The sequence below is a fragment of the Silene latifolia genome, chromosome Y, assembly GCF_048544455.1.
Source record: "Silene latifolia isolate original U9 population chromosome Y, ASM4854445v1, whole genome shotgun sequence".
NCBI lineage: Eukaryota > Viridiplantae > Streptophyta > Magnoliopsida > Caryophyllales > Caryophyllaceae > Silene > Silene latifolia.
In genome coordinates, this window is record NC_133538.1 from 4,267,199 (window position 1) to 4,282,357 (window position 15,159).

Here is a 15,159-nt window from a genome sequence, read left to right on the forward strand (position 1 = left end):
ACGTCCTTCTGGTGTAAAGAAGCCAGGAGATATAGAAGTTACAACGTCGTCATATCACATCACGAAAGAGAAGAGATACTTGACGAGAATGAAGAAGTTGAGGCCAATGAGGCCCACGAAACACTTGAAGACGGGGGCAATCGATCGTGGATGAACTCAAGGAACTCAATTTGGGAACTCAAGATCCTCGCCCCATTTATGTCAGTGCTCTGCTGACTAAGGAAGAAGAAGAGGAGTACTACAAGTTGTTGGTCGAGTACAAGGATGTCTTCGCTTGGAGCTATAAGGAGATGCCTGGACTCAGCCCAAAAATTGCAGTTCATCGTCTAGCAATCAAGAAAGGCACCAATCCCAAAAAGCAACCTCAACGTCGTTTGGTGGAGCTTGTACACGAAATTGAAAAGGAAGTCAACAAACTCATTGAAGCAGGTTTCATTCGAGAAGTCAAATATTCTACCTGGATAGCAAACATTGTCCTAGTCAGAAAGAAGAATGGACAACTGCGCATATGTGTCGACTTCAGAGACCTTAATGATGCATGCCCAAAGGATGACTTCCCTTTACCAGTTACAGAGTTGATGATTGACGCAACCACCGGTCATGAAGCCCTCTCATTCATGGATTGTATGCTGGTTACAATCAAATATATATGGCACTGAAGATCAAGAAGCAACAGTTTTTGAACCCCAAAAGGAATCTTCGCCACACGTCATGCCGTTTGGATTGAAGAATCTTTGGCGCTATGTACCAACGCGCAATGCAAAAGATCTTTGATGACATGCTGCATAAAACAATAGAGTGTTATGTTGATGACGTGGTTGTCAAATCAAAGAAAAGAGAAGACCATATCAAAGACCTTCGAACCGTCTTTGAAAGACTTAGAAAATGTCAACTCAAGATGAATCCACTCAAGTGCGCATTTGGAGTCACATCTGGGAAGTTCTTAGGTTTTGTGGTTAGGCATAGAGGCATTGAAATTGACCAAACAAAAATCAAAGTTATCAACGAAATGCCGGAACCAAAGACATTGAAAGAGTTGCGCGGATTGCAAGGACGTTTGGCATACATCCGAAGGTTCATCTCTAACTTAGCCGGGCGTTGCCAGCCGTTTAGCCATCTCATGAAAAAGGATGCTCCATTTCAATGGGATGAAAAATGCAAAAATGCTTTTGATAGCATCAAGAAGTACTTGGCCAGCGCGCCAGTGCTGGGGGCACCAATTCCAAGAAGGCCACTTGTCCTCTACATTGCAGCACAAGAACGCTCACTGGGGGCAATGTGTGCTCAAGAAATTGAAGACCGCAAGGAGAGATCACTCTATTACCTGAGTCGTACCTTGGTTGGAGCTGAGTTGAATTACGCGCCTATAGAGAAGATATGTCTTGCTTTGGTGTTTGCCATCCAGAAGTTGAGGCACTACATGCAGGCGCATACCATACATGTGGTCTCAAAAGCTGATCCAATCAAGTACATACTCTCAAGACCAGTCTTGTCTGGAAGACTTGCGAAATGGGCAATGTTGCTTAAGCGGTATGACTTGGTGTTCGTGCCTCAAAAGGTCATGAAAGGTCAAGCTATCGCGACTTCTTTGCGATCATCTGATGCCCCGGTAGAGTGGGAAATTTCAGATGACCTCCCAGGAGAAGAAATTTTCTACGTGGACGTTCTGCCTCCATGGCAGATGAACTTTGATGGTGCTGCAAGGCAAGATGGAGCTGGAGCTGGAGTTGTGTTTGTAACTCCACAAAATCATCTCATGCCATATGCCTTTACACTTACTCAATTGTGCACGAATAATATGGCAGAATACCAAGCTCTTATACTCGGCCTTCAAACGGCGTTTGAAATAGGCATCAGGGATATGGACATCTACGGAGACTCAGAGTTAGTGGTCAACCAAGTCCTTGGTGAATATGAAGTAAAAAAGGAAGACTTGATTCCCTACCATCAACGGGCATTACAACTGCTGAATCAACTTGACGACATCCATGTTGGTCATGTACCAAGGAGTGCCAATAAGTTGGGTGGCCGACGCTTGCTAATCTTGCGACCACTTTGGCACTCAAAGGGCGAAAGAGTCTATGCAAGTCCCACCTGCAAATCGCTGGGCGGATCTTTGCTTGAAGGAGAAGAAAATGTAGACACAACCAACATGATATGCGTCTACACAGCTGATGAAGATGATTGGCGTCAACCTATCATTGATTTCTTGGACCACCAAAAATTACCTGATGATCCCAGACACAAGGTGGAGATACGTCGACGTGCTCCAAAGTTTATTCACTATAAAGGGACGCTCTACAGACGTTCTTTCTCAGGCCAATGATTGAGGTGTCTAAGCAAGGACGAAGCTGTTGAAGCAATGCATGAAGCTCACTCTGGAATTTGTGGCGCTCATCAATCTGGGCCTAAACTTCATGATCGCGTAAAGAGAATGGGGTATTACTGGCCAACCATGGTACAAGATTGTATGGACTTTGCGAAAAAATGTGAACCCTGTCAGTTCTACGCAAACTTCATACACCAACCGCCGGAGCCGTTGCATCCTACTGTTTCTTCATGGCCCTTTGAAGCTTGGGGACTTGATGTTGTGGGACATCTTACTCCAAAGGCCTCAAATGGACACGAGTATATCCTCGCTGCCACTGACTACTTTTCAAAATGGGCGGAAGCCATTACACTACGGGAAGTGAAGAAAGAAAATGTTGTGAACTTTATACGAACCCAAATCATCTACAGATATGGTGTACCTCAGCGTATCACAACTGACAATGGAAAACAATTCTTCAATCATCTGATGACAAGTCTGGGAGAAAATTTCAAGTTCAAACAATACAAGTCATCCATGTACAATGCTCCTGCAAATGGTTTGGCTGAAGCCTTCAACAAGACCCTTTGCAACTTGCTGAAGAAAGTAGTAGCAAAGTTAAAGCGAGATTGGCATGAAAGGATTGGTGAAGCATTGTGGGCATATCGTACCACATACAAAACACCTACTCAAGCAACCTCGTATGCATTGGTGTATGGAGTGGAGGCCGTGTTGCCTTTGGAGTTGAAGATCCCTTCCTTGCACATTGCTATTCAGGAGGGACTCACAGATGATGAGAATGACAAGTTGCGATTAGCAGAGTTAGATTCTCTCGACAAAAAAAGATTAGAGGCCCAACAAAAGCTTCAATGCTATCAAGCGAGGTTGTCACACGCTTCAACAAAAAGGTGCGCCCTCGTTCTTTCCAGGTAGGAGACCTCGTCCTTGCAGTACGAAGGCCAATCATCACCTCTCACAAACCAGTTGGTAAATTCACCTCTAAGTGGGATGATCCATATGTGGTACAAGAGGTCTACACAAATGGTGCTTATAAGATTGTTGATGAAGACGATGTGCGTGTCGGTCAAATCAACGGAAAATTCTTGAAGCGCTACTATTCTTGAGGCTCAACAATGAAGGCTCCTAAGCAAGAGCTTAAACTGCACACCAAAGCTCCTAAGCAAGAGGTTAAACTGCATACAAAAAAATAAAAAAATAAAATCCTTCCGTCCTTATGAACTACGTCAGCTTGATCTTGTAAAGTACTTCGTGCTTTACAGGTACGTAGGCAGCTTGGGTGAACATGTAGCTCAAGTGCAGCCACACCTTCAAACAAACCCCATCCATCTTTGAACTACGGTGGCTTGATCTTGTGAAGTACACTTCGTGCTTTGTAGCCTCTTGGAGTCGCAAGTCAGGTACACTGCATGACATCTCCTAGGAGAGTAGCTCGCCGTCTTGTTCTTCCTGTCGTCGACGAGTCAATACATTGCATGACTCGGAGTAGCTCGCAGTCTCTTGTCTCTTACACCTCTTGCAGTCGACGAGCTAGGTTCATTGCATGGTAACTCCAAAGAGAAACCAAAATGATCCTTCTCGAAGTAACTCTTCCAAATCTTCATGCGGTCGACGAATCGGGCACATTGCGTGATAACCCCAAAGGGGAATCGAAATGATCCGATCGGAGTACCTTCCAAAACTTCATACGGTCGACGAATCGGGTACATTGCATGACAACTCCGAGGAGAGTCGAAATGATCCGACCGGAGTACCTCCCAAAACTTCATGCGGTCGACGAATCGGGTACATTGCATGACAACTCCGAAGAGAGTCGAAATGATCCGACCGGAGTAATCCAAAATCATCATGCGCCTTTATTTCTTTTTACACTACATAAAAAAAAATTAATTAATTGTGAAACTGTGACAAGAAAAAAAAAATGTTGTTGATCAACCTCATATAATTTAGAGATAATGATGATTCTGGTTCTTTTAATCATTATTGTAGACGAAAAGTTAACAAATGCCTGCAATTCTCATATGTCATTACACACTATAAAAAACAAGTGTGACTTGTGAGTGCGCGAGTCTTTCATAAATATTAACACCGCCATGTACGGTGAAACTTTGCTAACCTGCTCCTGATCAAACGCGACAACGTCGCGACCTCGACAGAAAGTCTGAGGACGGACCATTGATTCAATGAATATTGCTATCGTCCCGAGGCGACCACTTCACCATTGTGCCAGCCATCTTGAAATTCAGAGATTTAGCACGGTGAAGATCGAAGAAGTAGCAGCTTCAAATGAAATGAGTCAGGCGTGTTGTCTTGGCTGTTTACATGAACATTGATTTGATATTAAAAAAGAGCAAGGGTGTAATGGTGTCCATTAATACCACGGAAAACAAATAAAATTCATGCACTTTCGTACACAAAGATGCAGAAGGTTTTCATCATTATCATCACTCTTAATATCAGAGTTCATCTTATCCAATCGGTCCATATCGAAGACGAAATTCGGATCGTCGCAAAATTCGAAAACCCAAAAGAAATAGTTATCTGTGTCGTTAAGGAATTCGGTCGAAAGTATATATCGTCAACATATTGCCAAATCAAAAAAAAAAGCTGAGATATACCTGGCCAAACTCAAGCAGTATAAAGAAAAAGCTAAAAAAAAAAGACAAAAAGAAAGAGGAGTTACCTATAGTCCAGGACGAAGATGAAAATACAAGATGGAGGTGTTATGTTGTTCAAGACTCAAGGCTGCATGAGTATTTATAGGCATGGGCAAGCTTTAAACCCTAATTCAAATGCAAGACTTGTGGCCGAAGCAGCATAGAATCCAAGGAAATAAGGAAACTTTGTTGATAGAGTTTTTGTTTCCCAAGATTATACTAAGTACTACGTAAATTATGAATCTAGTTAGATATACGGCGTACCATCAATTCCGCCCATGTCTAGCTAGATAAATTTGTTTACGTAATAAATTCATCTAGCCATGCAATGAGAGGTGGGGTACCCACATCACGTCATACGTCATTCATCGACTCAACTTTATAAAGAATTGTGATGCTGAGCTAAAGTGAAGTATAAGGAAACAATGGTCATCCGCCAAGTCTAAAAATGACAGGGTGACGTCAAAAAAAAAGGCTACCTTTACGACAAGTTTAGGTACGCACAACTTTCAAGTCAAAGAAAAAATCGCTCGTCAAATCAAATAATGATAGAGTGACATTAAAAAAAGATGAGTCGTCCTTACGACAAGTTTGGGTACGCCTCGACAATCAAATCAAACAAAAAAATATATGTCAACCGCCAAGTCTAAATATGATAGGGCGACATTACAAGAAAAATGGACTACCATGACTACAAATTGAGGTGTCACTGACTTCCAAGTCAAGCAAAGTGGAGTTACCTTCGTGACAAGTTAGGGTGCTCACCATCGACTTTCAAGTCAAAGCAAAATGGATCGAGACCCCGCCACGCCAAGGAACTAAAAAAGTGCGCGTGACAAGGTCTCGAGGGGGCAATTTGTAGGCACGGAAAATTTATTAATGTGCCGAATAAATAAAATAAAGTAATAAATCTGAGTTAATACTAAATTTTAGCTCGATTTAATTAATTTGTCCCAATTAAATGAAATACGGGTCGATTCGTGTTACAAAATGGGTTATCCGGATCGTTAAACCCGAAAAAGATCAAATTTGGGCCAAATTCACTAATAAACCCATAAATGGGCCTGTGAATGCCAAAGTCCACCAAGGGGAATTGAAACTCTATAAATAGAGCTATTCCCATTCATTTCAAAGTTAGAAAAATCATAATCATAAAATTCAGAGAGAAGAAGACACAAAAGCTCTATAAATTCCCTCTGCAAGACACCTCTGCAAGCAGTCAACAAGCACACCAAAACTGTGCCGCCTGCCCAAGAAATCCAAGTTCAAGCTACAACATCAAGAGAGAACAAGTCGCAGTGACCCTCTCAAGAATACAAATCGACACCTCCTACAGAGTGCATACAACCTCTACAGGTGTCATTCAAATATAACGTTCGCGCCTCTACTACAGACAGCGTTTACGTGATCTACTACGGCATTTAGAATCAGAGGATACATTAGAGATTGTACACATAAACTTTCTGATATTAATAAAAATTCATTTGTTTCCTATTTTGTATTACATTTATTTTGCGATACAAAATTTGCTGTTACAGTATTTATTAGAAATGTCATTTAATCCATTATTAGATTACATAAATTATTCCTATAAATTATTATTAAAATACGGAGTATTACACTAATCGTCATTAAATGCTACTTATAACAACAAAGACATGATAACAACAAAGACATGATAACAATTATGCGCATCAACCGTCTAATCCTCAAAAGCTCTCGATCGAGCACAAAAGCACTCGATGGAGTACAGTAAGAATCAAGGTAGTCGATCGAGAGAATCAAAGTACTCGATCGAAGACAAAAAGTATTCGATCGAACACAAAAAGTACTCGATCGAGCACTATAGTACTCGATCGAGTGGATTTCAGCTTGTAATTCCTGCTTCGCGCACTTAACTTCAAACGGCCGCCATTTCTTCGTTGCTTGTCGGAAACAAGGGATTTTTATGGCGTTGGAAAGCTAAGAGGATAAGCTTTCACCTACAGTCAGAATCATTTAAATATAAGTTGTAGAACACTAGATATGGCTCTTCAAAGTAGGCACTAGTAATTTGAAACTCTTCCTTTGCTCGCCTAGCTACCTTACTTCTACGCGCATCACCAAATAGTAGTTTCCAAGCTCTGACTCAACTCATCTCCTAAATGCATGCTTAGGGACATGTTCTAAGCTTGATTTCGCTTCTCTTTGGTTCATTCCTGTAGACAATTCGGGGGACATTTGTAGCTTAATACTACGAAATATGCGTAGAAATGCGTGCAAATACGGTACAAAAAGTCTATATAAAATGCACGCATCAAACCTCCCCAAACCAAACCTTTGCTTGTCCCCAAGCAAACTATATGCAACTAACTAATGGAACGGAGTAAAGCTCAGAGCTAGCTACAAATCGTCCACCTAAACCAATCTAATGCAAATGAATTAACACTAGTAGCTAAATTGTCAAATGCAAACGAGTTATAGAGACGTTTATAGAAGTAGTTGGATCGTCGACCTTGCAAGACCTTCAATATTGGACTCTCACGGGTCAGTCTCTCTCAATGAAACAAAGGGTAAACATATAAATGTAAGAGAGAAAGAAATATAGTCGCTCACCTAAACCACGACCTACATAAGCATGCATGCAATCTAATATGATAAACAATTCTAGCTACCGTACACATACACTCCATCCAACGAGGTCATATCACATGCCGAGTGCTTAAAAAATATGGAAAAGTGAGGTAATGGGTAAGAAGAGGCAAAATATTTTGGGAAAGAGAGGGTATAGGTCAAGCTAGTATCCTAACAAAACCAAATAAACCATATCCACTTCTAATCCAATCTCCAAAACTGAACACAATGCCTTCATTTGGCAAAAAACTCACTAAACCAAATACAAACGACTCCTCATGAGATATAATGAGAGCATAGGAGCAAAACCGATATTATTCAAACTCTTTTTCCATTTTTTTTCTTTCTTTTTCTTCTCGGTTTTTCTACTTTTTTTCTTTTCTTTCTTTTCAACCTTTTTTTCTTTTTTTTTTTCACATTCTTCTTTTCCAAAACTACCACTCCCAACTTTACAGTGCAAACCAAATTTGACACAATAAGCAATATACCCGCAAAAACAAACACTAAACTAGCTTGACAAGGCAGGCTAAATTTGGATGTAGTTAAGGGGTCAAAAAGACAAATTTGGCTAAATGTGAAGTTAATGGATAGTAATGAAATAAAGGGTATGTAAGCACCTCTCCTACATGTGACACCAACCACTAACCCGAATGTATGCAGGCAATAAGAAATTGAATTTCATACTTATGCAATTTAATGTTACATATTATGCAAGGAGTATACTACTCACAATCGTACATAAAACTGGTCATAAATGACACCAATTTATAAGGCTCTAACTGTAACACCCGCGGATTTTCCATTTTGACATTTATAATTTAATAAACCATTTTACTATCTTATTTAGATATTAAATTATTTAATTTAATTAATTTCATTTTTAAACATGATTTTTATAAATATTATATTTTTAAAGCTTAGCTTATACAAAAATAAATATTTTGGTCGGATAATGATAATAATAATAATATTTTCCATCCTGAGTTGTAGTGGGCTTGAGACGTAAATTTTTAGTGTATATCGACTCAATTTTGTACGTTGGGTCTAGTATGACTATTGGGCTCACATACTACTCTTTCCTCCTCATAAAAATCATGAAGGGAACCCTAACTACACCTCCCTCCTCAATTTCTCAGCACTCATCTTCAACAACCACCACCATTGTTACACATTTCTCTTACAAACTTCAAAAACTCCATAACTTGCTCAATTCTTATCTGAATCAAGTGATTTTAGCGTCTATCTCTTCCTCTCATCACCCTCCATCTTTCTAGGTAAGAAGGATCCGACTTTCCTCCTTATATAGGGCTGTCGAGCCATTTTATACATGGTGTCCTTTTTCTAATTCCGATTCATAGTCTTAATTTGTGTTTTCTTATGTTTAGGAGAAAGATTAGTTAACCCAGAAGTGGATTCTTGAAAGGTAGACGAGTCTATTGTGGATTTAAGTGCAAAAAGGTAACGGTGATGGGTTACTCGACATTATGTCAATTTGGGTGTTTATATATGTTATAGTTTGTTCACATGTGTGTTAAAGTTAGATTCTTTACATGTTTTTACTTGTTTGTTGTTGAATGAGTTTTGTGTGGAATCTCTCTTGGTGGTTTGAAGAAGTTTCTAGTCTTTTGTATACATGGATGAATTAGTAAAGAATCCGTCTTATTCATGCTTAATAATGGTGCTTAATTAAGTCATGAAGTTCTTAGTTTGGAATTGTTTGAATTTGAATCGAACCTTGTGTTTTAATCCCTCTTTTATGCTTTGATTTCACCCTTAATACTTGTATAAAGTTACTTGGGTAATATATGGTGCAATTGGGATGGTAATGAAATGATGAAAAAATGATTTGGGGATGAAGATGAATTTGTTGTGTCGTGCAAATCAGTGATTTACGCAGGCTGCGCACCTCGGCGCAGGCTGCGCCACAGCCTGAACCAGTTTTTGTAAAATGGCCATAACTTCTTCGTTACTTGTTTGTTTGAGGCTTATGACCTAGCGTTAGAACCGTAAGAAGATAAGCTATCACTTCCAACTAGTTTCACCTTATTATCATGTATAGAACTCAAGTTATGACCGTTTAAAGTTGACCCTTATTGTAGTCGAGTACTAAACTTGTTGTTATAGATTGGATTTTATGTTTCTTATTGGGTATGTATCTTAAACTTGTTTCTAATGCTTGTGTATGGTGTATTGACACTCTTTTATCATAGGAGCACCTAATATTTATTATACTCTCGTACTTATACATGCTCCAAATGAATTGTTTACGTTATGTTTATATAATCATTTTTACTCGTATTTGTGACACAAGTGTGACGATTTACATGGTGTGACTACTTGACATTCCTTTTTACCTCTTTCGGACCTTTGACGATTTACATGGTGTGACTACTTGACATTCCTGTTTACCTCTTTCGGACCTTTGGTCATGAGTGTGAGCCATGTTTCTGGATTGGGTTATCTTTCCCCTTTCGGACCTTTGGTCACGAGTGTGAGCCATGTTTCCGAACTAGGATATCCTTCCACCTTTCTTCAGACCTTGGGTTATGGGAGCGTGACATGTCTCCGATTAGAGGTTACTCGACCTTTGGATACGAGTGCGTGCCATGTTTCGAGTCTTGGATACGATTGGGTATCGTTTGTCGAATCGGGTGTCGCCCATCCCGAGAGTCTGGATCCAGGTTTAGACTAGGACCGTATTATTATCATCGTCCTACCAAGAGGTTGGAGTCTAAGTGTTTGTCTTGTTTGAGTCCATACTAGGTAAATATCTTGCTTGACTATGGTCATTGGCGTGTCCTTATATACGAGAGTTCACATCTTATATGATTGTTTGTGAGAGTCTTGGTCCTATCGGACACTAGTGGTGAGATGCAAGCCCCTAGTTGTGATATGATCGTCGGGATCGATGTTCTCATCCGTTCTTATGGTGAGATGCAAGCCATAAGTATGAATGCGACATTAGTAGCCACGCCCCATGCTATGGTTGTTAAGAAGTTTTCAAAGTAATGGCTATGGTGTCCATCCATGTATTTTCTATTTAATTGATCCGTTGTTTACCTTCTTCATATGATTCGATGCCTAATCTCATATCCATGTTTTGTTTCCTTTAATGCATGTTTAATATAATGTACCATGCCTATCTCATTAAGAATGCAGTATGCCTATCTCGTTATGATTATCGTTATATTCCCTTGCTCATTATTATTCAAGTATGATGTATGATCAATATGTTTATTTAAGTCCTTGCTTATGTGTATTTTGACATATTGTGGCTGGGACAACCCTGAGTTACTCCCCACTGACTGTGGAGTTCATGTTTACATGAATGACAGGTTTGTGATCCAGATTATGGGGAAGACGTGTGAGCTAGCGAGAACATCGACCCTTGGACCTTAGTTATCGTTTTCTTAGACTCACCTATCTTTAGACTTGTGCTTATTCATGGGATATCTTTTCCCCAACGCACTTTGTTTTTAATTGTAAAATTTAATTATCTTTCTTTTCATTTTCGTTTGATCACTTATGGTGGATTTCGCACTTTAAACTTTTAAAGGTTTTAAAAATCTCGTATTTTCCGCTTAGATTTAATAGTTCTTTTGATGCCTTATCGAGGGGTGTCACACTAATTCCTTAGAAATTATAAGTAGGTTACCAAAATCTCAGGTCAAGTCTATTCGTTCAGCTAAATTTAAACATAAACTCGTAGATTATGCAAAAGACGTACTAAAAGATGTTAGTTTATGCAAGGCTTAAGCAAAATGACTAAGTGTAGTGCAATTTCATCATCGGAAACTACCGCTCCGACTCAACCTATATGCTAAAAGAAACATGATTTTTTTGAAGTTTCGAATTTTTTTATTTTTATGAGATTTTTGAATTTTTGAAATAAAAATAAACAATGCATGCAAAAATTAAACGTGCTAACTGAAATGCAATAAAGACAATATACAGACACATATATGGATGCATATACCCTCCCCAAACCAAGTTGTACAATGCCCTCATTGTACTCAACAGCTAACAGTAGTAGCATAAAGGGGAAAGGAAAATGCAAACTAAATGAAATGAACTAAGAGGAGGAGCTAAGAAACTCACAAAATAGCGTGACATAGACGGACCTCTCTAAAGTAGCCAGCAACATAGGTGGTCATAGCTAGCAGCACCGGATCAACTCAATTCGTGAAAAGAATGCAGGTGTACTTTCAATTACGCAAATAGCGCCCCAAAAATACTACCAAAACCAAATATAAAATGTTCCGCAATCTATAATCGAGAAAACTAATTATTAAACACGCAATAAAAACTAAAGTGTTTGAAAAATCTAACTAAGCATAAAAATTCGGGTTGCCTCCCGGTCAGCGCTAGTTTCATATAGGTCCTAGCTCGACCTTCTTTCGTCATCCACCAACAAAAATTAATGGCCCACAACAAGGCTTCTAAATGAACGTAGTCCCTTCAGCATCCATCATTTTCACTTTTGGCCTCCACAGCAAAGCATCAGAAGAACAGCGGCTCTTTACAGCATCATGGACTACGCTATTTTTGCCCTTCTCTCGCGCCTTCTTCCTACGTGGGATGAAATCTTCAAATCCTCCTCCCGGGTCATCTAACCTGTCAAGACCTGTGTAAGAAGAAACAAAACAATATTCCTCCAACTTGCTCCCAAACTGGGGCGGAGGCGTCTAATAACAGCAATATATGATATAACAAGGATTAGAAGGAACCCCATCGGGATCAATAAAAGGAATAGCATTACCTCCAATTGGATAGGATTGGTCTTCAATTACCTTCTTATCGTCACTCGGAATGGGCGTAAGTGACAAATCAACACTGTCCATAGCCAAATAATTCGATCAAGAGAGAACAGTACACGATCGAGATGTTTCCTCGCCAAAACTGCTCGATCAAACACTTGCATTAGTTCGATCGAGGTCTTCCTCGTACAAACTGTTCGATCGAATGTTGAATTCTGTTCGATCGAGCTCTCCCTCATATAATTCATTCGATCGAACACTGTAGCTAGTTCGATCGAATTTTTGTTGTTGTACAGTGCTGAAGTCTTCGTAGGATGCTTCATTTTCAACTAAATCTTCGAATTCCGAGTCATACATATCATCATCGTCAATAGGCAACTCAGGTCCTTCATAGGAAAGACCACTTTCGGTACATATAGCATATACCGTCTCTGAGTGCCTAAAATCCAACTCGGCAGCTAATTGAGCTATTTGAGACTCAAATCTCTTGAAATAAGCTTCTCTAGATTTATCAGATTCTTGCACTAGAAGTCTAAGTGTCTTCACTAAGACTTCAATTCAGCAATCTCTTCCTTGTTGATAATAGAGGGAGGAACTTGCTGCGGCGGAAAATAAAATGAAGGCTTTTGAAAGCCTTGCTGATGAATCGGATGTGGCGGCCCATAGTAATTCTGCGGCGGAAGTGGAGAATAATTTGGGTAACCCCCACTTTAAGAACCATAACGACCTTGTCTATACTGCCGATAGGCATAGACTTGGTCATTCTTCGCATAACAAGTAACAGCATCGTGCCCCGCAGCACCACATCTCTCACAAAATGCCACCTGCTGCGCCATGGGATGGAACATAGGTGGAAGATCAAAGGTACTCAAGCCTTCCCTTTGATGATCTTCTCCCAATAATCCTGTTTAGCTAGACCTGTAGGACCTATCAAAACAGCACTAGAAAAGAAAATAAGAACTGCCTCAAGGAATAAATTCCTTGAGGCTAAAGACAAACTCAAATCGAACAGCTAAAAAGCGTCGCCTCCCCGGCAACGGCGCCAAAATTTGACACGGGCTGTCGCAACCCTATCAAAGATAAACCCGAGGGGTCTCTAACTAATGCAGCTAGGGAAGTCGGGGTCGAATCCACAGGGAGGCTATGTTGATGTCTACTTGCTAATCTAAGTCTGTCGGTGTCACAAATGGGGGTTTAGATATGATAACTAAACTAAACAGCGAAAACTAAAAGAGTCTAACAGATAAGAGAAAGGGACTAGGATGTCGGTTCATCAATGAATGCCAGATAATTGCAGTTAAGGTCACAGATCAATCACATGTATCAGTCTAAGGGGTAATGAAAAGGTCCTTCTGGTCCGCTATTCACCCTAAAATACTACTAACTTAGCTTCCGCCCTCATTAGAGTATCCTAAAGAATTATGGCAGGTCTCACTCCTTCCAATCTTCCGATCTAGGTCAGAGTTTGCCAAAAACAACTAGAACAATTATGCGCATCAACCGTCTAATCGTCATTAAATGCTACTTATAACAACAAAGACATTATAACAACAACAGATCTGGAAACCTAATTAGCAACTATCAACAATTCATTGATTTCCCTAAATCCTAGTAAGGAAATTAGCTACTCATATTAATTATCATGCTAATAACAATAATTGAAACGATAACTAAACTAAACATAATCATTAAATTGAAATAACAATTAAACTAATTAAGATAAGAGAGTAAGAAGGGATAATCAACAAGAGAAATAAAGAGGAAAACAATTAAGGGAATTCCAAAGTTTAAATTAGCTAAAGAGAAAGGAGAGAAAGGAAAAAAGAATTACAAGTATAGATCCGGAATAAGAAGAACAAAGCAACGTAATAGAGGTTCAAGCAGTGAAAAGTTCCGAACCCTTAACCTAATGAATGTTTTTCTCTTATATAGTAAGAGATTTTATTATCTTATAATATAATATAGCTAAATATAATCAGTCTCGACATAAATCCTGCGCGTCAGACTTGGTTTTACTCGATCGAGCAGCATAAAGTTGGTCGATCGAATATTTTTTCCTCAAAAGCTCTCGATCGAGCACAAAAGCACTCGATCGAGTACAGTAAGAATAAAGGTAGTCGATCGAGAGAATCAAAGTACTCGATCGAAGACAAAAAGTACTCGATTAAAGACAAAATGTACTCGATCGAGCACTATAGTACTCGATCGAGTGGTTTTCAGCGCGTAATTCCTGCTTCGCGCACTGAACTTCAAACAGCCGCCATTTCTTCGTTACTTGTCGGAAACAAGCAATTTTTATGGCGTTGGAAAGCTAAGAGGATAAGATTTCACCTCCAGTTAGAATCACTTGAATATCAGTTTTAGAACTCTAGATATGTCTCTTCAAAGTAGGCGCTAGTAATTTGAAGCTCTTCCTTTGCTCGCCTAGCTACCTTACTTCTACGTGCATCACCAAATAGTAGTTTTCAAGCTCTGTCTCAACTCATCTACTAAATGCATGCTTAGGGACATGTTCTAAGCTTGATTCCGCTTCTCTTTGCTTCATTCCTGCAAATAGGACAAGAGAAACCAAAGTAGACAATTCGGGGGACATTTGTAGCTTAATACTACGAAATATGCATAGAAATGCGTGCAAATACGGTAAAAAAGGTCTATATAAAATGCACCCATCAGAAGAAAATAGGAGGAGAAAAGGGAGTGCAAGAGGAAAATAAGAGGAGATGTGGAGAGGGAAAGGAGGAGGGGTTTGCAGAGAGGAAGGTGGAAGGAAAGAAGGATGAGAAGAAGAAGGGAGATGCGAGACGAA

At 39.6% G+C, this 15,159-nt stretch overlaps 1 protein-coding gene across 1 annotated transcript; it reads left to right on the plus strand.

Moving 5' to 3' along the window:
• Positions 1-290: 290 nt before the first annotated feature.
• On the plus strand, positions 291-2,326 carry LOC141627503 (uncharacterized). The gene is made up of 3 exons (XM_074440748.1): positions 291-624; positions 948-1,074; positions 1,177-2,326. Exons 1-3 carry the CDS (start codon positions 291-293, stop codon positions 2,324-2,326), a joined length of 1,611 nt encoding a protein of 536 aa, XP_074296849.1.
• Positions 2,327-15,159: the final 12,833 nt, after the last annotated feature.

What these genes read in the sequence shown, in the direction of transcription:
- LOC141627503 (XM_074440748.1), top strand. Translation starts at nt 291, where the DNA reads ATGCCTGGACTCAGCCCAAAAATTGCAGTTCATCGTCTAGCAATCAAG. An exon ending in AGCCCTCTCATTCATGGATT is followed by an intron (nt 625 to 947) that starts GTATGCTGGTTA and finishes GGAAGTTCTTAG; the next exon opens with GTTTTGTGGTTAGGCATAGA. An exon ending in CGTTTGGCATACATCCGAAG is followed by an intron (nt 1,075 to 1,176) that starts GTTCATCTCTAA and finishes TGCTTTTGATAG; the next exon opens with CATCAAGAAGTACTTGGCCA.